General features: G+C 44.0%; 1 protein-coding gene across 9 annotated transcripts in view; it reads right to left on the bottom strand.

Moving 5' to 3' along the window:
- Window positions 1-24,726, bottom strand: part of LOC136156218 (protocadherin gamma-C3) — a 165,522-nt gene that overhangs the window by 127,299 nt on the left and 13,497 nt on the right. The window contains exons 1-2 of one of the 9 annotated variants that reach the window (XM_065918767.1): window positions 7,269-10,781; window positions 2,287-2,775 (exon numbers count right to left, since the gene is read on the bottom strand). The exons of 2 other annotated variants lie outside the window; for them this stretch is intronic. In XM_065918767.1, coding sequence (XP_065774839.1) covers window positions 2,758-2,775; window positions 7,269-9,686 — 2,436 coding nt within the window. In that variant the 5' untranslated portion in view covers window positions 9,687-10,781 and the 3' untranslated portion in view covers window positions 2,287-2,757. Of the gene's footprint in view, window positions 1-3; window positions 2,776-7,268; window positions 10,782-16,727; window positions 19,308-21,679; window positions 24,692-24,726 lie in introns of those variants that run through there. 6 more of the 9 variants (XM_065918742.1, XM_065918751.1, XM_065918746.1 and 3 more) reach the window with 6 other exon arrangements.

The raw sequence follows: 24,726 nt of genomic DNA, 5'->3' as shown, positions 1-24,726 counted from the left end.
CACCTGAATACTTTGAGCTTCATCCTTACATTCATGAAAATCTATGGATGTTAACAAGGGATCCTTTTTCTCATAGCTCTCCTGGCTGATGAGTGTATCTGCATAGTTGGGTTGAGGGAAGATCATGTGACTCCTCCGAGAGTCTGCGGTGAGCGAAACTTCCTGCGAATAGGTCTGCAGGAAAGCCCGCACGCCGTCCATGCCCACAAACTGAGATACTGGTACACCTCCGGGGACACCTCCCGAAGCTTGAAGCATATGAGATCTGTGCCAACGCCGCAGTCTGAGCGCCAGTAGCACGATGACAAAGGCGAGGAAGACGCAGGACACCGCAGCCACAGCCACCACCAGGTACAGCGTGAGGCCTGAAGCGTCAGAGTCGTGCGGGACCTCCAGGCTGTCCAGGTCAGCCAGGACATCTGGGATGCTGTCAGCCACAGCCACCATGAGCGTGACGGTGGCAGAGAGAGGGGGCTGCCCGTGGTCCTGGACGGCCACCACCAGGCTCTGCTTGAGAGCATCTCTGTCCAGCAGCGCCCGCGCTGTGCGCACCTCGCCCGTGTGCAGCCCCACCGAGAAGAGCCCTGGCTCGCTGGCCTTGAGCAGGCAGTAGGACAGCCAGGCGTTCTGTCCCGAGTCTCTGTCCACTGCCACCACCTTGGTGACCAGGTAGCCAGGCTCTGCAGAGCGGGGTGCCAGCTCCACGCCCGTGGAACCGTCAGTGGGGAGGGCAGGGTATAGAATTTCAGGTGTGTTGTCATTCTGGTCCAGCACGAATATGCTCAGAGACACATTGCTGCTGAGTGGTGGGTCCCCGCTGTCACTTGCAATCACTCGCAACCGCAGGTCCTGAAACTGCTCATAGTCGAAGGAGTACAGTGCATATAGGACACCAGTATCAGAGTTGATGGAGACGTAGGAGGACACAGATGGCCCCTGGAGAGTATCTTCAGATAGGGAGTATGTGACACGGGCATTCTCGTTGCTGTCAGGGTCATGTGCAGTCACGGAGAAGATGGAGGTGCCTCTGGGGTTATTCTCAGGCACATAGACAAAGTATGAGGAGTGCAGGAAGGCAGGTGGGTTGTCGTTGGTGTCTGCCACATTCATGGTGATGTGAGTTTCCGTGGACAAGGGTGGGCGTCCACCATCTGTGGCTTTCAGCGTGATGTTATACGCAGAGAATTTTTCCCGGTCTAGGTTTTCTGCTGTCACCAATCTGTAGTAGTTGTCTATAGATCCTTCTAATTTAAAAGGCAGATCTTCTGAAATAGTGCAGGTCACCTGGCCATTCTTCCCAGAATCTCGGTCTTGAAGGTAGAAAAGCGCCACTACGGTTCCAGGAGGAGTGTCTTCGGGGATTGAGTTGCCTACAGATGTTACAGTCACTTCCGGGGCATTGTCATTCACATCTAAAATTGTGATCAGTACTTTAGCTCTTGTTATACTACCAGGACCATCCTGAGCTTGAACTTCCATTTCATAATAGCCAGATTCTTCATAATCTAGGCAATCTAGAGTTGATAATTCTCCTGTGTGAGAGTTCAGCTGGAATATCTGTAGAATTTTTGGAGTTATTTTCGGGAAAGAGTATGTCACTTCCCCGTTCACTCCCTCATCCAGATCTATCGCACTTACCGTGAGCAGTCTTGTGCCCACTGGCACGTTCTCAGGGACGGTTATTTGGTACTGGGGCAAAGAGAAGATTGGCGCATGATCATTCACGTCCACCGCTGTTACGTGGACACGGGCGGTTCCGGATCGTGGTGGGTCACCGCCGTCAGAGGCTGTGAGGAGGAGGTGGTGAGTTGCCACTTCTTCCCGGTCCAGTACCTGCTCCAGCACTAATTCCGGATATTTGGTTCCATCCTCTCCGGTGTGCACAACCAGGGAGAAGTGGCGGTTGGGGCTGAGGTGGTAGCTCTGGAGAGAGTTCGTGCCCACATCCGGATCCCTAGCCTCATTTAACGGAAATCGCACCCCAGGAGCTGTATTCTCCATTATTTTCACATTTATTTCTTCCGTCAAGAATTTAGGAGCGTTGTCATTAATATCCATGATTTCCACTTCTATACGATAAAGATTCATTTTATCTTCCACCAGGATGTTAAAGTTCACCAGACATCGCGCGCTCTGGGCGCAGAGCTCCTCCCGGTCTATCCTGCCCGCGGTGACCAAGCTGCCGCTTCGCGGGTTCAGTGCAAAGAGCTGCGTCCTACCTTTGGAGACGATGCGGACCCCGCGCTCCGCCAGGTCCTTGGGCTCCAGTCCCAGATCCTTGGCGATATTACCGACAAAAGACCCCGTCTCTGTCTCCTCAGGCACGGAGTAGAGAATCTGTCCTGCCCAGACTTCACTCTGGGTCCCCAGGAGGATGAAGAGCAGGATGAATGCTCTGTAGTCCCCGCCCCTCTGCCGAGCCGCCATTCTTGTCCTGCTGATCTTTAGACACTGGCCCATCTCCTGTTCTATTTCTGGATGCCAGGACGTCTGCGTGAAGCCCTGTGTATTCGGAAAAGAAGCCCAGAATCCAGTGGTATACAGGACTGAATTTAGTGCAGCTTGGAAGAGTTTATCTCAGTCTGGCGTTTCTTTGTGCTGTAAAAGCTCAGTGGTTCCGGCGGATCTTGTGAACCACTTTCCCCCTGGTTGGTGAACAGCGGCGCTCAGAGTCCTTACTAAGTTACTGCACCATACAGAAGCAAAATAACTGATTTTTCATTAAGTTGTTTTATCCTTTGAAATTCTTTCATTTCTTCAATTCATGCATCTCTGCTATATCATTTAAAATAAATTTTAAGAAACTGTAACTTAATGTAACAATGTTCATGGATGGGTGTTTATTAATCCCAGATAATTCTTTTAAATTCTCTGCTCTGCATTGCAACTTTGAAATGATTCTTAGATACTGCCTCACACTTCAGTTCACATAGATAAAAATCAGTCATGCAAATAAAACAAGTATGATTTACTTTTAAAAGGTGTCTGTATATGTAAGATATTATGTAGAAACATTTATATCAGCATATTTAAATTAATTCAATAATACTGAACATATTCTATGTCCGAGACACAACTATGTAATAAGGCATTTTATCTTTTATATACAGAGGAGTAATGTAATAACTTTTTATTGAATGAATTCTTAGAGACTGTTTAGTTAAATTCCTTTATTTTAATAAATTTTAAAATGAGAGGGAATTGCTTTATCCTTGACTACATAATCATAGAACCAATGTAGGAATAGAAATATCCACACTCCAAATCTCTTAAGAAGAAAAAAAGGGAATCATTGTTGGCCTTGACTGATGCTTTATGCTCAAAGAGTGCCGTTAGAGATAGGTGAGAAGCCAAGCAGCTACAATCAGCTATAGATGCAACTCATTTTGTAGAGAAGACAGAAATTTGCAGATTCCACTGGCTGTGGATTCATAAGTGTTGGTGTCACTGCTTCTTTTAATTACGCAATTTAAATAATCATCATACCCTATACTTGAGAAAAGATGGGTCTCTGAACAACCTTTGAGCATACATGCTGGACTATCCTGAGCAGATCTTTAGAGGTACTCATTGCTCCACTGCTATTAATGAAGTAAAACTCAATTGTTGATGGATCTGAGGTTACTCTCTGCTGGCATAAATAAAACAAAATTTCTTTCACATAGTTGCAGAAGAGAGTGGCCTGTTTTGAAATGAAGACCTGGTAAGAAATAGCCTTGCTTTATAAAATATTTTAAGCCCTGGGGAGTAACTAGCAGCACAAGAAGGGAGAACTAGAAGTAATACTATAAAAACTTAGCTCAGTTGGTGACAAGTTTGCAACTAACTAATCTATTTCTGGTCTTTGATGGCATTACTACAAAATACAGGGAATACTTTGAATGAAATGCCAATTCAATCTATCAAAATAATTCATATCATATTTGCTTTCACTATGTGGCTCAGACAGCAAAGCATCGGTGTGCAGTGCAGGAGACACGGGTTTGATCCCTGGGATGGGAAGATCCCCTGGAGAAGGAAATGGCAGCCCACTCCAGTACTCCTGCCTGGAAAATCTCATGGACGGAGGAGCCTGGTAGGCTACAGTCCATGGGGTCAAAAAGAGTGGGACACAACTGAGCAACTTCACTTTCACTTTCAAGTAGATGAAAGATCTTACTTTTTGTTCAAGGGAAACAATATGAGTACTGCAGATTAACTACATAAATAGGAATTTAAAACTATTTGTTCAGTAGCAATCTTGAATTTCTTGTTGGTGTAAGTATATGGTCATTAAAGACATGAGTACTTGCAGACATTTTCAATCAAAACTTTCATGTACAGATATTATGATTCCCAACATCATGATTTTTTTCTATCTGATACTTCAAAATTTATAGCATCATCTCATATTTGTCTCTTATTCTACTATTTTTAAAAACTCTTGATTAACCTAACACTTCTGGGTACCTTCTTTGGAGCTAAACAAAATCTAGATAAAGGAGATAATCAAGTTTTTTAAGTTAGTCTACAACATAAAATGAAATATTAAAGATCTCTACTCAACCACCAAGGTGTTTAAATATAACATAAAATTACTGTATAAGATTGAAATAATGTTGTACTTTTAAAGGGAGTGTGTTATTATTGGTTGAGTTGTTGCATGGGTTGAGTTGTTGAGTTGTTTTTTATTTACATAAAAAAAATTTATGGAAAGTTTATTTGTCTTCCCAGGCAGTAAGTTATTTACTTTTGCTCCTTTTTTTTTTCCTTTAAATTATTTACTTTTAGCTGTGCTGGGTTCTAGCTTCAGTGAGCAGGGGCCACTCTCTAGTTGCGGTGCATGGGCTTCATCTTGTTTGGAGCACAGGCTCTAGGGCTTCAGTGGTTGTGGAGCAACAGGCTTAGTTGCCTCAAAGCATGTGGGATCTTGTAGGACTAGGGATCCAACTCATGTCCCCTGCGTTGGTAGATGGATTCTTAACCACTGCACCACCAGGGAAGTCCTCTCTTTTCTTTAAGAAACTTTTTTTCTATTGAAGAAACATTTGTTTGGAGTTCGGTTTAGGTATTCATCCCCAGGCAATGATGTATATTTCTTCCAATGATCCTCTCAGAGATTTTACTCTTTCCCCTTTGATCTCCATTCCAAACATTTGATCAGAATTGGGTAATAAAGCAGCCCAATACTTTGGTAGACTTTTTTTCCCTGGTGGTTCCAAATCATTATATGCTCAAACTATCAGACTTCTAATCTTATTAATAATGACCTGTAGTATGTAAGTCAAAGGAGCCTCAGTTACAACTTAGCAAATTCCATGATTGCCAGGATTTAAGACTTGGTCAGTTCACATGAACGAAAGACTACTGTGAGAGTAGAATCTAATAGGTTTTCTGTCAGTGAGACATTTTATTTGATTAAATGAAATACTCACAGGTAATTCAGTTAAGAGAATAAAGAAAACTAGCCGCCTATCTCAGTTACTCAGCAGATAAGAAAATAAACCAGTCTAACAGCCATGAGACCTCTAGTGAGCTCTGCTTTTAACAATGGATGTATAAGACTAGTTTAATCATCCAGAGTTGGTAGTATACTAAAATAACACACTCTCAGAGTACATGAAACAAATCTTAATATTTCTATAAAAGCCCATCTGATTCCCATGACCAATACCCAGGATTGAAGTCTTTAAAATTACCTACCATTAAATTCTGATTAAACCACTAAAGAATCATATCACAAATGTAGTCCAAAAGTTATATTTGAAATGTGTATGATTGTAATATTTTGGTTAGTCATATACACTTGAAACCTTGAAATAAATAATTCTATAGCAATTGCTGAAAGTAAACAGTGATTTAGAAAAACATGCGGTAACTATCCTTAGCAGTTAAAGATATCAACTCAGTATTATCTTTCTTTACAAATACTGACAATTTGAGGTTACAAATGAGGTTCTCATTCATTTTCAAGGCATTTTCTGAATTGTCTATTTTACATGTGCATACCAAATCAAGATGCACAAGTGGCAAATCCATTGTATTATCAAATAATAGAACCCTAAGCTCAGGATTGGAAAAGAGCTTGGCTAGCTAGAAATTCAACAACTCATCAAATTATATTATCTCCTGTATTCCATTAATCTCAGGACCATCAACTTAGTTTTGAAAAGCACCAGTAACAGAATCTTCTAGCTCCTAAGGCAACTCATTTTCTGTTTAACAACTCAGAACTTTGCTGTTTTCTACTCATCAAGACAGTTTTATTCACACCTTTGCGCTATGATGAATTGAGTAATCATTCTTTTAAGTGACATCTCTTCCTTCCTTAAATATTTGAATAGAGTTCCCATGTAACAAAAGCTTTATTTTATCTGGACTAAATATGCTAAATCATTTAAATTCTTATTTGAATACTATTAATCCTTCACTCATTCACTAGTCCTCTATTTTTAGAGATATATCTTGTAAGTGGACACTACTTGCGACATTTAACAATTCACATTCATTTTAAAATATTATCAAACATGCAGACTGCAAAAAAAAAAATCATTGTAGTGGGCATACAGCATCAGGTACTTATACTTACTTGTTAACAATCCAAAATTATAATAATGGTGATGTAAACAAATACTTGCTCACTGTACTACTTTATAGTTTGAATGTTTTTTAATAAAATTATTTTCTTTTCCCAGAGTTTATGTGAGGTAGATAAGACAAGTCTTTTTAACTTAAAATTTAACGTGAAAGCTATAAGTATTGTGATTGTCCTGAAAAGAATAACAGATAGTTCTAGGAATATTATTCAAGTCTTCATATATTAATTACTCTTATTTATTATAAAATCATTTTTGATTCCTAATTAGTTAAGAGGGAAAATATCTCTCATAGATTCCATCATTTTAGAAAATACTTATTTTAGTTAACACTGGGAAGAAAAAAGATCTTCCTTATCAGATGCCGTAATTCTGAGGTTTTTCACATTATAAAAGAGAATCTCAGATATGCCACGTAATAGAAAAACAATAACTAAGAAGCAAGAGGAAAGCAACCCATGGCACAAAGAGCTTACCAAGAGGAGAAAAGTTAAAGGAAATTCAGGACATACTTTATTGAGATTTTTGGGGTGAAATTTGCGAAAACTAAGATTTAATAGACCTCTACTGATATAAAAGAAAAACCTTCTCAAAACTATATAATTTACTGCAAAAGACTAAGAATATCAGGCACTGAACCAAGAGAATTTTCACTTTTACTGTTCAAATAAGAATAAAAGCAATTAATCTCACCTGAACAGCGGAGTCGTGCTCTTTACAAAAATCTTCCTGAATCAAGAGAGGCTCGCTTTTCCCACAGCTCTCCTGGCTGATGAGCGTGTCCGCATAGTTCGGCTGCGGGAAGATCACGTGACTCCCCCGCGAGTCCGCGGTGAGCGAGACCTCGTGCGAATAGGTCTGCAGGAAAGCCCGCACCCCGTCCACGCCCATAAACTGAGACGCCGGCACGCCAGCCAACCCGCTTTCGGAAGTCTGGAGCAGACGCGACAGGTGCCAATGCCGCAGTCTGAGCGCCAGTAGCACGATGACAAACGCGAGGAAGACAGAGGAGACTGCGGCCACCGCCACCACCAGGTACAGCGTGAGGCCTGAAGCATCAGAGTCGTGCGGGACCTCCAGGCTGCCCAGGTCCGCCAGGACATCTGGGATGCTGTCAGCCACAGCCACCGTGAGCGTGACAGTGGCCGAGAGAGGGGGCTGCCCATGGTCCTGGACAACCACCACCAGGCTCTGCTTGAGAGCATCTCTGTCCAGCAGGGCCCGCGCTGTGCGCACCTCGCCCGTGTGCAGACCCACCGCGAAGAGCCCTGGCTCACTGGCCTTGAGCAGGCGGTAGGACAGCCAGGCGTTCTGTCCTGAGTCTCTGTCCACTGCCACCACCTTGGTGACCAGGTAGCCAGGCTCTGCAGAGCGGGGTGCCAGCTCCACACCAGTAGAGCCGTCAGTAGGGAGTGCAGGGTACAGAATCTCAGGGGTGTTGTCATTCTGGTCCAACACGAATATGCTCAGAGACGCATTGCTGCTGAGTGGTGGGTCCCCACTGTCACTTGCAATCACTCTCAACTGCAGGTCACGGAACTGTTCATAGTCGAAGGAGTGCAATGCATACAGGATGCCACTGTCAGAGTTGATGGAGATGTAGGAGGACAGAGGTATCCCCTGGATGGTGTCTTCAGCTAAGGAATAGGTAACCTGGGCATTCTCACGATTGTCAGGGTCATGTGCAGTTACTGAGAAAATGGAGGCACCTCTGGGATTGTTCTCTGGAATGTAGACAGAGTAGGAGGTATGGGGAAAAGCAGGTGGGTTATCATTGATGTCTGCCACATTTAGGGAGATGAACACTTCCGTAGACAGAGGCGGCATTCCTTTGTCGGTGGCTGTCACAGTGATGTTGTATGTGGATACCTGTTCTCGATCTAGAACTGTATTTGTCACTAGTCGATAATAATTGTCTACTGATTTTTCCAGTTCAAATGGCAAACTTTCTGAGATAGAACATGTTACCAGGCCATTCAGTCCAGAGTCTCGATCATATACTTGAAAAAGAATGATCACTGTGCCTGGTGGTGTACTTTCAGCAACTGATCTGCTTCCAGATGTAACTACCACTTCTGGTACATTGTCATTCACATCCAAGATAGTAATTAAGACTTTGGCTCTGTCTTGTAGACCTGGGCGATCCCGCGCTTCAATATCCAGCTCATAAAAGCTGGTGTCTTCATAGTCCAGAATTGCAGAAGTTGATATCTCTCCTGTCAAAACATTCAGGCAGAAAGTCTTTGAGATTTTTTCTGTTATCCTCACTAAAGAATATGTTACTTCCGCGTGAACTCCTTCATCCTGGTCCGTGGCATTTACCGACAACACCGGCGTACCTACTGGTAGATTTTCAGGGACACTCACACGATACACAGGCTGAGTAAAGACTGGGGCGTTGTCATTTGCATCTAGGACAGTTACCAAGATTCCAGCCACACTGGAGCGGGCAGGGTCACCGCCATCGAAGGCGGTAAAGACCAGGTGGTGAATGGCCTGTTCCTCCCGGTCCAGCGCGCGCACCAGCACCAGCTCTGGGTATTTGGGCCCATCAGCTTTACCTGGCATTTCCACGGAGAAGTGACTATTCTCGCTGAGCTTGCAGCCCTGGAGAGAGTTCACTCCCACATCCGGGTCATAGACCTCCATTAGTGGAAATCGAGAGGATAAGGCTGCGTTTTCGGTAATTTTTACTTCCAATTCTTCCCTTAAGAATCGGGGTGCATTGTCATTAATGTCCATTATTTCCACTTCCACGGGGAAAAGATTCAATTTATCCTCAACAAGGATGTTAAAATTCACCAGACACCGAGCCCTCTGAGCGCAGATCTCCTCTCGATCTATCCTGCCCGCGGTGACCAAGCTGCCGCTTCGCGAGTTCAGAGCAAAGAGCTGCGTCCTACCTCTGGAGACGATGCGGACTCCCCGCTCTGCCAGCTCCTGGGGCTCCAGTCCGAGATCCCTGGCAATGTTGCCCACGAAGGAGCCTTTGTCCAGCTCCTCAGGAATGGAGTAATGGATCTGCCCGGCCCTGGCCTCCCACAGCGTCCCCAGGAGTACGAAGAGCAGGATCAACCCGCAATAATGCCAGCGGCTTTGCAGAACCGCCATTACTGGCTCGTTCTGGACTTCCCTGGGATTATGAGCAGGCGGAACACGTTCGCATCAGTCTGGAGCGTCTCAGAATTGGCGGTCAAGGCCAATAAACAGGCAGTGATCAGATGCGAATCGATTTAGGGAAGGCTTTCTGCGCAGCGGCAGAGCTTTTCCTGTATAATCTGCTTTGTGCTTTGAGGATATAACTCGAGTTCTCACTGCTCTCCTTACCCGGGTTAGTGAACAGCGACGCTTAGAGTCCTAACTTAATACTGCACCGTTCTGTGGAAACCATCAATACATAGGGTCTTATTTCTGCTAAATATGCATAGATGATACTCAATATTTCTCTCCCCAAGAATGAAAAGCATTTGGAAAAATAAAATGTCATATTCTGAAAATTTAAATGTTCCTTGGAATGATTGCTTATTTTTGTGACATCCCTTAGGGTCTTGGAGAACACAAATACTTTTACACTTTTCCGTAAATTTTGAACTCCACACTCCACCATCGTTTATATTTGTCTAATTTTCAATAAGGGCACCAACAACCACGAACATGTTTAGAACCAATCCACCACTACGTTACAGGAGTTGTCATTTTTAGATGTTATTACCTATTTTTATTAACTGTTTTATTAAGAACTGCACTATTTAGCCAATATTTGTGTATACTTTAAAGAAAATGCAATGAAAGTGAAAATATGTAGGATACAGTTAAAAAGTATTCTTATATTTATATTATATATAACACATAGTGTTTAGGACTGACTACACTGAATTATGTAAACCACTTAATTGTCTAGATAGATGCAAATGTCTTACAGTGAGAATGTAAGATACTAGAATATTAAAAATGTTTCAGGACATACTGTTTTAGAATTAATAGAAATTTTAAGACTATTACTAAGTGACATTCTATGAAAGAACTATTGTAACACAGATACGTGATCAAAGAATTTCTAAGACCCCCTCTCATCCCCATTCTATGTCCAAAAAAAAAAAATCAATAAAACACCAAAAACTGCCAGAGTTAGCCTGCATACTTTTAACTTCTAAAATAATGATCTGAAACCTAATAATATTTATGGGAGGAAAAGGTTTTGAAGTAACTCACCTGTTGCAAATTGACTGAATTAGAAGTCACTTGGGGATTGTCATTACTAGTACTTTCAAGACAAATGGCTTCATTACATAGAAGGTCTTGTGGTGGAGCATTTTCAGGCTTTATATTGAGAAATTTAAACTCAGTCTTTGAGGAATGTGTGGCAGCACACAGATTGTAGGAATAAGGTAAAGTCCCTTCCCCATAGTTGGGGAGGACTCCAGGTCCAGTTTTGGAGCAAAAACTAGTTTGAAAGCAACTCCAGGTGGCAGGGTTGGAGGAGCGTCGCAAACTTAGGACGACCGCCAGAATCACCGCGAGGAGGAAGAGCACCGAGATCAAGGCCAAGGCCACCACCAGGTAAAACTGCAGCTCAGCCTGGGGGTCAGAGGGCGCCGGCCGGTCACTGAGGTCCGGCAGCGCCTCCTGCAGGCTGTCGGCGAAAACCAGGAGCAGCGTGGCGGTGGCCGAGAGGGGCGGCTGTCCCCCATCGCGCACAGCGACCAGCAGGCGCTGGCGGGCCGCGTCCCTGTCGCCCAAGGCCCGCGCCGTGCGCACCTCGCCCGTGCGCAGCCCCACGCTGAACAGTCCGGGCTCGCTGGCCTGCAGCACGTGGTAGGACAGCCAGGCGTTGTGTCCAGAGTCTGCGTCCACAGCCACCACCTTGGTGACCAGGTAGCCGGGCTGCGCGGCACGCGGCACCGTGTCGAAGAGCGCCGAGCCGTCGGGCCCCAGCGCCGGGTACAGCACCCTGGGCGCGTTGTCGTTGCGGTCGCCCACCAGCACGCGCAGGCTCACGTTGGCGCTGAGCGCGGGCGAGCCGTGGTCGCGGGCCTGCAGCGTCAGTTCGAAGGTGCGCAGCTCCTCGTGGTCGAAGGCGCGCTGCGCGAACACCACGCCGCTCTGCGGGTTCACGGACACGTAGGACGACAGCGCGCGCGGCTCCAGGTCGCTGGCCACGATGGAGTAGGAGACCTGGCCGTTGGGCCCCAAATCGGGATCCAAAGCGTTAACTTGGGCGATGGAAGTGCCAGGTGGGTTGTTTTCTGGCACGTGGACCACGTAGGAGGCCTGGTGGAAAACCGGAGCGTTGTCGTTGACGTCGGAGACTTTCAAGCTGAGACTTCTTTTAGAGGAAAGGGGCGGCTTGCCTTTGTCCGTAGCTGTGATAGTGACATTGTATTCTGGAGTCTTCTCTCGATCTAAGACTCTTTCGGTCACCAGCTTGTACGTGTTTTTGGTATCTTGAACTATTTTAAACGGGAAATTTCCTTTTATTTGGCATAAGACTTCCCCATTAAATCCAGAATCTAGATCATGTGTTTTGATCAAAGCAACAACAGTCCCAAGCTCAGTGTCTTCTTTTATATATTTAGATTCAGAATCCAGGGTTATCTCAGGAACATTGTCATTTTCATCCAAAATATCTATTTGTATTTTGCAGTGGGCAGTGTGATGTCCACCATCCTTTGCTTCTACCCCAATTGTGTAGCTCTCTCTCTCTTCAAAGTCCAGTCTTCCAACGGTGGTGAGTTCCCCTGTTTTACTGTCCAGCTTGAACAGTTGTCTTACTGCCTTGTCAACGTTAATAAAAGTGTAGGCAATCTCGGCATTGATGCCCTCATCCAAGTCAGTGGCCATCACTCTTAGCATAGAGGAACCCAGGGGTAAGTTCTCTGAAACACTGACCCTGTACACGTCCTGGGTGAACACTGGGGGGTTATCATTTGCGTCCGCCACAACTACCCTGATCTGGGTAGTGCAGCTTCTGGTTGGCTCACCCCCATCCACAGCCATGAGGACCAGGTGGTGGCAGGATTGCTCTTCTCTGTCCAGGGGAGCCTTCAATACCAGTTCCGGGTATCTACTGCCGTCTGGGTTCTCCTTCTGGATCAAAGAGAAATGGGGGTCAGGGCTGAGGTAGTACTGCTGCAAGGAATTGACACCTACATCTGAATCTTGTGCAGATTCCAGGGCAAAGGTGGCTCCAGTTGGGGTCAGTTCACTGATTTCCAGCTCAGTGACATTTTGGCTAAAGGTCGGTGGGTTGTCGTTGACATCCTGAATCTCCACGGTTATATGAAAAAAGTTCAAAGGCTTTTCAGCGACCATTTCGAATTCCAGAACACACACTGACTTCCTGCCACAAACCTGCTCTCGGTCTATACGGTCGCTCACAAGTAAGTCTCCGTTATCGGTGCTCACTGTGAAGAATTTCTTCTCTGCACTAACCCTCAGGTTCCGAGTAGGCAAATCTCGCAGGCCAAGCCCCAGATCCTTGGCAAGGTTCCCCACCAGCGAGCCCCTGGTCAGCTCCTCTGGAATAGTGTAGCGGATTTGCTCTGAAAGCGCCGGGCGGAACAAAGACAGCAGGAAGAGAAACAGCATTCGCCTCCGCCCAGCCTGGAGCTTCGGTCCCAAGCGGTTTCCCATCCCACCCTCCGCGCCTTTGCCTTTCTGATTCAGAAGAGCTGTGACCGCTAAATTATCCCAAGAATTTCTGAGCAGGAGACTCCTTGACAGGTCTTAACAGACCGATTCTCGCACAGATATTTCCGCCGCAGAAAACCTGAAAGTGCACAGATCTCGCGATTTCCCGGTCCACAGGCGATTCCTCTGCGTCAGGAGGAGCTGATACTTTTTGTTCAGCACTAGGCAACAGCGGCACCCCGCGACTCTGCTGCAGAACAGCATTAGTGATTACTAAAGCGGATCCAAACACAGAGCCGGCTAGAAGACAGGTCCTTTGTGTCCTGATAGAGATACTCACTTGTCCCATGCTATAAGGACTTTAGCATTTCAAATATTTACTATATCTTCTTTCTCGCTATAATTTCTTCGAACTTGAGCTTTATGCCTCCGAATCAGGTGATCTTTATTCCTCAAAGCCAGAGGTTTCTTGCTGACGATGTTTATTGGCATCATCATGCTTTCAGTTTCCATTTCATACAGTGGCCATAATAACATCTTTCCTGTGTGCCTTAGTAAAATTGAGGACCAAATAAAATAATATCTGGAAAGTGACACAAATGAAAGTGGTTGCAGAGAGTGTACTGTTAAAATAAGTTAAATACCTTGATATGTATTGTTATTTTGCTTTCTTTTCTTCTAACTTATAAAAGTTATAAATCTCACAGCTTTTAGTTTTATCCCATAGATGTTATAATCTTCTCCTCCAAATAACTGATGTATAGCAAGGAGATTGGTTGTCCTTATAAAACAGGAAGTATGGTAAGAAGCAAGAAACTCTCTTTTCCTTAGTTTCCAAGTCTATTTTTATTACATGACCATGATTTTAAAACTATTTCACTAGGCTTATTTTTTCCCACACTATGTTACCATTGTCTTTAACTGTATTGTTTTTTTCTTATGTAGCTCAGCAATGGTGAATTATTTGGATTTTGGAAGTGAAGTATGAATCCTCATAAAGATATATTTCAGAGAAAGTGATCTATGTAGCCCTACTTTTTCTTGGTCGCCTTTTAACTATCTGATTATCTCAACTCTTTGATATAGACACTCTGCTTTATCAATAAGTACTCCAATTTCCATGTTTCTGATAGGTGTCTTAGAATATTAATTCAGAAATAGTTTTTTAACCACATAATACATTATCATTATAAAGCCTGGAAGATGTATAACAAAGTAGAACTCATCTTATAGTGAAAAAGCTCATTTATCCAGGATTCTAAACAGAAATTCACTGGTACTAAGAACATAAAATAACAAGACTTTGCTTCAAAATATGACAGAGCAAGTGCCCCCCCCCCTTTTTTTTCTTTTTACCACTGTATGAACACTGCAGTTAGTACAGGAAAGTTTTTTTTCAGAACACATATGAAACTAAAGATTCAAATATTTACACGTATAGAGTATACATAGTATATATACTTACAGTGTGTAGATCAAACATTTTATTATGTAAAGGCTATTGAAGTTTATAGAGATATAGAAAAAAAATTTTCCCATTGCATGAAAAAGAACCTAGAATATATACCCAAATCTATACAGTATTCTTTTACTTCAAAAATAATGGAAAGTAAGTTTTCATGCATGAGTGAATGACATCTATACCTATCACAGAGATTCTCTTGCTACTCTTTGGATGAATTTACTATTCAGTGAGTCTGCACATTGTATGCAGTGAGGTCAAAATTACCCATATATAATTAGATTCCCTTCATATAAATATTAAAAAAGAAAAATCAAGTGGTCCTACATTCCCAAATGCATGATAACCCTTTCATGTGATTAAGTAATGTAACCTATGGGTCTGTTAATAATATTTTATTCCCATTTTCCCTGTTTATTCATACTTTGCAGCTGATGTTCAAGTTGTTGAAAGTACAGAATTTTAAAGATTGAAAAATATTTTTAAAAAAGGATCTAAAAATCATCTCCAGCAAACCATATGCAAAAATGAATAGGGCACACAATTCTTCCATTATATAAGACATATTCATGAAATTTGAGACACACAGACCAGTAAGTAGTATTTCATCAGAAAAATCTCATAGTTTAAGATGAGTGCATCCCTGAGAAATAATTTTTAAAATTTCCAAGTTGTTTTAAAATTGTGTCAGTGAAGATTTAATTAACTAAGTTAAGGAAAAAAAAAGGGAATTTTATTCAAACCAAACTGAGGATTATAACCAAGGAAGCAGCTTCTCAGAAAGTTCTGAGAACTGCTCCACCTGTTAGAAGTTGAAGGCACAGTAATACGCATTTTTTGAGACAAAGGATCATATATAAAAATAATGTACTGATATTTTGTGTAAAGTTCACCAAGGATCCATGGTCCAGGTAAGCAGTACAAAGCAAGCAGAAAGTCACTGGGACCCCCTACAGAGCTGGGAAAGAACACTATTCTTTTAAGAAGTTACACAGATAGCATCAGAAGAAAAAAAATATTGATCTTTACAGTCAGGCAGGCATTCCCATCTCTGAGGAGCTCTGGTTAGCCTGTAATGCAGATATATGCAGCACATGAGGGAGGGAGGAGGATAAAACAAAGACAGAGGATTTTATCTTTAATTTCTTTTGTCCTGTCTTATTTTATTTCATCAGTTGAGCTTTATTCCATTAATTGACTTTCCAAATACAAATCTTAAACTCTTGTAATAAAGCAGAACTGTACCTGCACTTGCAGAAATGCAAACAATTAGGTTCATGTTGATCCTGGAAAGTGGAGGGGTTGTGTGTAACCAGAAGATGCCAAGTGTATGGCATATTTGTATTTAATGACTGTATCTAATTATTTGGAGATTTTAAATTGCATCATAGAATTTATTCTAAAGTACTATTCAAAGTCTCCCTCTTGTTGAATTCTTCTCTCAACAAATACACATGTCCAATTATTACATAATTTAACCCAAACTTTCCAGATTTTAGAATGCCACAGATATTATCATCACTATAAATTTAATCTGTTTTTCTGATATTCATCATGATTTCTATATTCTTCCACTGATTTATGCAAATTATTACTATTACTAAATTGCAGGTACTAAAATACCAATGCTGTGGAATACTTTTTCCAAACATATGTACTATGGTGTTTAGGCAAATATTCAAAAGAGAACATTACATCTAACAATTTGGACTAATCAAACAACTATTAACAAACAGTTCTAGTATAAGAAAGTCTTTGCATAAAATGATTATGTACAGCCACTTTAAAAAAATAATCCTTGCTTCACTTAAGCATCTGGAGATCAGCTAGAGTTCCTAAAATGCCCACATATTATAGAAAGAAACATTAAGCTCAAAATATAATTAGAAAACAAATGGAGAAAACATCAATTATCAAATTAAATCAAGTTCATCAGAAAATAAAGCAAATAAATAATGATTCACTACATAATTAAGCGATTTTGAATGTGGGAGAAAAATGATGAAAACAAATGAAGAAAAGCCTCCAAGCATCCCTACTGAAAAGAAAAGAAAACTCACCTGAAGAACTTCTAGCTCTCTTTCCTTTGCGTTTATCTTTTCAGGTATCAGGAGAGGCTCGCTTTTCCCACAGCTCTCCTGACTGATGAGCGTGTCCGCATAGTTCGGCTGCGGGAAGATCACGTGACTCCCCCGCGAGTCCGCGGTGAGCGAGACCTCGTGCGAATAGGTCTGCAGGAAAGCCCGCACCCCGTCCACGCCCATAAAGTGAGAGGCGGGCAAGCCTGCCAACCCGCTGCCCGAAACCTGCAGCGCGCGCGACGTGTACCAGCGCCGCAGTCTGAGAGCCAGCAGCGCGATGACAAAGGCGAGGAAGACGCAGGACACCGAAGCCACAGCCACCACCAGGTACAAAGTGAGACCTGAGTCGTCGTCAGGGTCAGTGGAGGGTTCGAGGCTGCCTAAGTCGGCCAGCACATCTGGGATGCTGTCAGCCACAGCCACTGTGAGCGTGACGGTGGCAGAGAGAGGGGGCTGGCCGTGATCCTGGACCGCCACCACCAGGCTCTGCTTGATCGCATCTCTGTCTAGCAGCGCCCGCGCTGTACGCACCTCGCCCGTGTGCAGACCCACCGAGAAAAGTCCTGGCTCGCTGGCCTTGAGCAGGCGGTAGGACAGCCAGGCGTTCTGTCCCGAGTCTCTGTCCACTGCCACCACCTTGGTGACCAGGTAGCCAGGCTCTGCGGAGCGGGGTGCCAGCTCCACACCCGTGGAGCCATCGATGGGGAGGGCAGGATACAAGATTTCAGGTGCGTTGTCGTTCTGGTCCAGGATGAAAAGGCTCAGGGACACATTGCTGCTGAGTGGAGGGTCTCCATTGTCACTGGCTGTCACCCACAGTTGCAGGTCTCTAACTTGCTCATAGTCGAAAGACCCCAGTGCATACAGGGCTCCTGTATCAGAGTTGATGGACACATAGGATGACAGAGGCGTTCCCTGAAATTTGTCCTCAGCCAGAGCATAAGTGACTTGGGCGTTGTTGCCGCTGTCGGGATCGTGGGCATTCACAGAGAAGATCGATATGCCTCTGGGGTTGTTTTCTGGGATGTAGGTGTAGTATGAGGTGTGAGGGAAAATGGGAGGGTTGTCGTTGATGTCTGCCACTTTAAGGAATATGTAGTTTTCTGTAGACAGTGGTGGATTTCCACAGTCAGTGACAGTTACTGTGATGTTGTAATCTGAGATCTCTTCTCTGTCCAGAGCTCTAGTTGTCAATAAGTGATAGTAATTATCAACTGATTTTTCCAGTTTAAAGGGCATGTTCCGGGGAATAGAACACACAATCTCGCCATTCTCTCCAGAATCACCATCATGTACGCTAAACAGTGCAATTATGGTTCCTGGAAGACAGTCTTCAGAGACGGTACCGGATAGAGAGGTGAGGAGCACTTCAGGCGCATTGTCATTCACGTCCTGTACTGTGATTAGTACCTTAGCGCTGGCAAGAAGAGCACCTCCATCCTGAGCTACCACTTCCATGTCATAGAATCTGAATTCTTCATAATCCAGTGGTTGCACAGTTGAGATTTCACCCAAGTTGGAATCAAGTTGGAAAGTCTCTGAAATTTTGTCTTCTTCATTGCGAAAAGAGTATGTCAATTTCCCATTTATTCCCTCATCTGGATCCGTGGCTGTTAGTGTGAGCAGCCGAGTGCCTACAGCTATGTTCTCTGGAACACTCACTCTGTACTCTGATTGGGTGAACAGGGGCGCATTATCGTTTGCATCGAGGACCATCACGTGAATGTGCGTGGTACCAGAGAGTATGGGGTCTCCGCCATCTAAAGCTGTGAGTAGGAGATCGTGAACAGCTACTTTCTCGCGGTCCAAGGGCTGTTCCAGTACCAGCTCTGGATATTTCTGTCCATCTCTTCCGCTTTTCTCATCCAAAGAGAAGTGTATATTGGAGCTGAGCTGGTACCTCTGAAGGGAGTTCACACCCACATCCGCATCTCGAGCGAAGGGAAGTACTAATGGTGTTCCCACAGCCGCATTTTCATTGACTTTTACTTTTACTTCCTCATCCCGGAAACGCGGGAAGTTATCATTAATATCAGTTATTTCTACTTCTACCCCATACATTTTCATTGTATTCTCAACCAAGATGTTAAAACTCACCAGACACCGCGCGCTCTGAGCGCAGAGCTCCTCCCGGTCTATCCTGTCCGCAGTGACTAAGTTGCCGCTTCGCGGGTTCAGAGCAAAGAGCTGCGTCTTACCTCTGGAGACGATGCGGACTCCGCGCTCCGCCAGCTCCCGGGGCTCCAGCCCCAGGTCCTTGGCGACATTACCCACGAAGGAGCCTTTGTCCAGCTCCTCTGGTACCGAGTAGCGGATTTGCCCGGCCCCAGCTTCCCACAGCGTCCCCAGGAGCATGAAGAGCAGGAACGGCTCACTGCAGCCCCAAACCCTCAGTGGATCCGCCATTGCCTCTTTCAGACCAGTTTTCTCTTAGTCCTGGTTCCAGCCTGCTGTTTCCTTATTTCTCTAAAGCCAACAGGAGCAATTCCCTTATGAGAAGAGGGGCGCGGGAGGGCGACTTTTCCCAGGAGCTTCTCTGATCGGCGCGTTTTGTGCGGAAGGAGCGGAGTCTGATCGCATCAGCGGCAGCTTCTTTCCCACTTGGTGAACAGCGACGCTCAGAGTTCTAACTAGTTACTACACCAATTCTGTTTTCATATCAAAAGTGTTTAATTATATTTTATTTCTAATAATTTTCTGTATCCTTAATAGATTACTACATGACATTGTTTATATCAAAAGATGATTTAATTCTGAAATAACAAAATACTTCTACAAGATTAATCCTGAGGTTAATATAATTATTGATTTTTTTTTACATTTAAAAAAATTCTTATTTATTCTTTGAGGAGATAATTAAGTGATTAGAGGGTGTTCCTATTGTTCAAATGGGGCAGGCTGCTTCTTCTTTGGTTTATGGCAGAAACTCTGATGAGCCATGCACATCATATAGATCGGAGAGGGACCAGACATAGATTTTGGTCTGGGGTGAGGGGTGGCTCGGAGATCAGGCAGAACTGGTTCTCCCCCCTCTGCCTGTGAGAGAGTCACCTGGAGAGTCACCCTAGAGCTTGCTACAAAGGAAATGCTGGTGCCCCTAGAACTGCTGATTCAGTTAGTCTGCAGTCAGGCCTGAGAATTTTCACTTTTTACTATTTTTAAAAATTTTTATTTGGAGGACAGTTGTTCTACAATGTTGTGTTAGTTTCTACATACAACATGAATCAGCCATAAGTATACATATATCCTCTCCCTCTCTTTTTTACTTCTTTATAGTTTTATTTAATGTGCCATTGAGCCTATGCCCTTTATTCACTTACTTATATTGAGCCCATCTAAGTAGGACATCAGAAGTTTTTGTAGGCTTTAAGATCTCATTTTTAATTAGGATATGTTTATGAAAATATGCCCATTTGTACATAAGAACACTAAGAAAACAATCCTAGCTCTCAACAGATCTTTGAAAAAAGGCCCACTGTATTATGCAAATTGTATTAGCTGTCATATGCAGAGGAAATAAAGGGTTTTTTGGGTTTTTTTGCTTTTTGTTACTTCTGAAGTCTTTGAGAAAGTTTCAAGATTTTCACACTAAGAACATGGCAGCTACACTATATCATATTGAGAGTTTGAGTTGAATTAACTATGCATTATTTATATTTTCTAATTACTATGTCTAAATTAGAGTTAGATGTTTTACAGATACCTGGGGAAAATCGGTAAGTGATTGTGGCTGAAAAGGATTTAGTTCATCACCCAAACAGAAAAACAAGTCCAGATACTTATCATTGAGCAGGCAGTAAGTGGCCTTTCTATTAAGACATATATTTAATGTTATCAACTTTATACGGTAGCAAAAAAGAAATACGTCATGACTAAAAAGAAAGGAGATTTCAGAGAGTCCATTAAGTGAGAGAAGCAATTTTTACTTAAAGACACCTCACAGGAAAATGAAAAAAATAAAAGTATTTTACATTTATATCTAGAAAATTTTAAAAATTAAGTTTTAAGTAAACGGTATGAGAATAGGTCACAAAAATTTTCTCAATGTATGATTTTTCAAAAGAGTGATGTTACTGTACATGACAGAGAAAACATTTCTCCCATTTATTAAACACATTCTTATTAGCAGACACTGCATACCTCAAATTTTGCATGACCTTTTAAAATAAATCTGGGATCCCAAGACACTTAGCTTGTAAAGATACTTAGAGGGCTGGTGTTCATGTCAGTCCTACCTATTCTCTGCTGTTGACAGGCCATATCACTGAGTGAAATTCTTCCTTTCTTTGGTTCTCAGTTTCTCAAACTAGTGAGATTGGGAGATCTCTTTACTCTTCAGTACTATAATTCTAAGAGGAAGCATAACTAAAATGAATAAAACTAATATAAGGAGTCTGAAAGAAAAACAAATAGCTTAAGGTCTCAACAGTTATAAACTTTCAGAGGGAAGGAATGCAAAGATGAGGAAGAAAACGAAGTATCTTATGTAGTAAAGGTTTGTAACATGGGTAAATAAGGGGCTTCCCAGGTGGCTCAGTGGTAAAAAATATGCCGGCCAATGCAGGAAAAGTAAGAGGTGTAAGTCCGATCCCTGTTTCCAGAAGATCTCCTGGAGAAGGAAATCACAACCTACTCCAGTATTCCAGGATAATCCCAAGGACAGAAGAACATGGCGGTCTACATCCATAGGATCGCGAAGAGTTGGACACGACTGACACAGATAAATAAATCCCACGCATAAGATAGGCAACCTATGTCAAAGATTTGCTTTTTAAGCAAATATTAAGACTAAGATATTTAGGCAAAAAAGCCCCTTAAATTCTACCTACAAAACAATGAAATGTGAATTGAAGACTTCTACTCCCCTCAGGTGATTTGTTAAGAAACATTGAAACCGCGAAGCAACATAAGTGAATTAAATTAAAACTCACCTTTAAAATAGTATCCGAGGCAAATGGGACTCCAGCATCTCCATGATTAGTACTTGGCACCCAAGAGGCATCTTCGCAGAGGAGATCCTGAGGAGGAACCACTTCTGGAGTGATATTGAGAAAATTAAACTCTGTCTTAGCTGTTTGAGAGGCAACGCACAGATTGTAGGAATAGGGCAATGTTCCCTCACTGTAGTGGCGGAGAACCCCAGGTGCAGACTTGACACAGAGACCAGGCTTAAAGCAGCCCCAAGCAGCAGGGCTGGAGGAGCGTCGCAGGTGCAGGGCGACCGCCAGAATCACTGCCAGGAGGAAGAGAACCGAGATCAAGGCCAAGGCCACCACCAGGTAAAACTGCAGCTCAGCCTGGGGGTCAGGGGGCGCCGGCCGGTCACTGAGGTCCGGCAGCGCCTCCTGCAGGCTGTCGGCGAAAACCAGGAGCAGCGTGGCGGTGGCCGAGAGGGGCGGCTGTCCCCCATCGCGCACAGCGACCAGCAGGCGCTGGCGGGCCGCGTCCCTGTCGCCCAAGGCCCGCGAAGTGCGCACCTCGCCCGTGCGCAGCCCCACGCTGAACAGTCCGGGCTCGCTGGCCTGCAGCACGTGGTAGGACAGCCAGGCGTTGTGTCCAGAGTCTGCGTCCACAGCCACCACCTTGGTGACTAGGTAGCCGGGCTGCGCGGCGCGGGGCACCATGTCGAAGAGCGCCGAGCCGTCGGGCCCCAGCGCCGGGTACAGCACCCTGGGCGCGTTGTCGTTGCGGTCGCCCACCAGCACGCGCAGGCTCACGTTGGCGCTGAGCGCTGGAGAGCCGTGGTCGCAGGCCTGCAGCGTCAGCTCAAAGGCGCGCAGCTGCTCGTGGTCGAAGGCGCGCTGCGCGACCACCACGCCACTCTGCGGGTTCACCGACACGTAGGACAACAGCGCGCGCGGCTCCAGGTCGCTGGCCACGATTGAGTAGGAGACGTGGCCGTTGGGCCCTAGGTCAGGGTCGGAGGCGCTGACATGTGCGATGGAAGCGCCAGGCGGGTTATTTTCTGGCACGTGGACCACGTAGGAGGCCTGGTGGAAAACCGGAGTGTTGTCGTTGACATCTGCGATGTGCAGAGTGATGGTTATACTAGAGGAGAGGGGCGGCTTGCCTTTGTCGGTGGCCATTACTGTGATATTGTATTCTGAGATTTCCTCTCGGTCCAGGGTCCTGTCTGTCGTTAGCTTGTAATAGTTCTTCGAATAAGATTTCAATATAAACTCGGCCTTTCCCAAGATTTGGCAGTAAACTTCTCCATTTTCTCCAGCGTCTCTATCTTTAGTTTTTATCAAGGCGATCACTGTTCCTGGTGGTGAATCCTCTGGTAGGGGAGTAAATACTGAAGTCACAATCACTTCAGGTGCACAATCATTCTCATCGAGAATTTCGACTTGGACACTGCAGTGGGCTGCTAGATCTCCAGGATCTTTCGCTTCTATACGAAGAGTGTAACTATTAGCAATTTCAAAATCAAAATCATTTTTTGACGTGATTTCTCCTGTTCTTTGATTTAAGTTAAAAAACTGTTTCACTTGTTCATCCACATTATGAAAGGAGTAGGTGATCTCCGCGTTGACTCCTTCGTCCTGATCGGTGGCTGTCACTCGAAGTATTAAGAAGCCAGGTGGCACACCCTCTTGCAGGCTGACTCTGTACACGTCCTGGCTGAACACCGGGGGGTTATCATTGGCATCTGTGACTTGAATTTGGATCTGGGTGGTGCCACTCTGGGGTGGGTCCCCACCGTCTACAGCTGTCAGTAGCAGTTGATGAAAATTCTGCTCTTCTCTGTCCAGAGAATGTTTCAGAATCAACTCAGGATATTTACGTCCATCTGGAGTCTGTTTCTCTGTGAGATCAAAGTACTCGTTGTCATTAAGGTAATATTTTTGCAGTGAATTAGGACCAGCATCCGAATCTAGTGCCGGGTCTAGTGGAAATGTTTTACCTGGCTTAGTGGATTCTACAATTTTTAAATCAATCTTACTCTGTTTGAATAGCGGAGTATTGTCATTTATATCCTCTACTATTACTGTTACATGGAAAATATTCAGTGGGTTTTCGGCGACAGTATCGAAATCCAGAAAGCAAAGAGGCTTCTTTCCACAAATCTCCTCTCGGTCTATTCTGTTACTCACAAGTAAGTCACCGCTTTCAGGTTTTACAACGAAATATTCCTTCTCCGCGCTAATCCGCAGCTTCCGGGCCGACAAGTCCGGGACATTGAGCCCTAGATCTTTAGCAAGATTTCCTACAACCGAGTTTTTGGCCAGCTCCTCGGGAATTGAGTAGCGAATTTGGTCTGGGAGAGCCCCGCGGAATAAAGACAGCAGGAGCAGTAACAGTACCTGCCGCCACTGCGTCCGGCCGCTCGTCTCAGTGCTCCGCTTCATCCCGTCTCCCTCCACTGCTGCTCTGCTTCTTGGTCGAGAAGAGAAGCCCTTCGGGGTGGCAAAATCCGGGGTAGGGTCACTTTTTCCTGCTTTTGTTTCTTGTATCCAAACCTGTACTGGCCTCCTCGGTGTGGCTGGTTTGAGCAGGAAGTTACCCTCTTAGAGGCTCCCAAATGCGTCTCTAATTATCTTCTCTCTCTTCTTTTGACCTACAGCGGCGCCCAGAGGTTTTTCCGAGAAACTGCACTAATGTGTTCTAAAGGTGTTGGGGAAAAACTCTTTCTCCTTTTTTTTTTTTTTAAACTTATAAGGAGTATTTGTTTTTAAATAGACATACATTCATACAGTTCCAGATTCAAAATGTACACATGTCATGTTTTCCAGGCTCTCCCTCTCTGCTTTCAACAACACATTTCTCTCAGGAGAAATGAGTGCTATGGTTTTAGTGTACCATTCCATTAGTATGTTTTGTATCATTCAGCAGAATTTTATAAATGTTCTCCCTTGGTTTTAGACACAAAAGGAAGTAAACAATATTCCATGTTCTACATCTTTCTTCTTTCACTCATTATGTCTTGAAGATAACATTTTCTGACAGTAGGACATAAAGAGGTTTTCTATTTTTA

The sequence above is a fragment of the Muntiacus reevesi genome, chromosome 1, assembly GCF_963930625.1.
Source record: "Muntiacus reevesi chromosome 1, mMunRee1.1, whole genome shotgun sequence".
Lineage (NCBI taxonomy): Eukaryota > Metazoa > Chordata > Mammalia > Artiodactyla > Cervidae > Muntiacus > Muntiacus reevesi.
The sequence above is the reverse complement of the archived record's forward strand: the minus strand, read 5'-3'. Positions and strand labels throughout refer to the sequence as shown.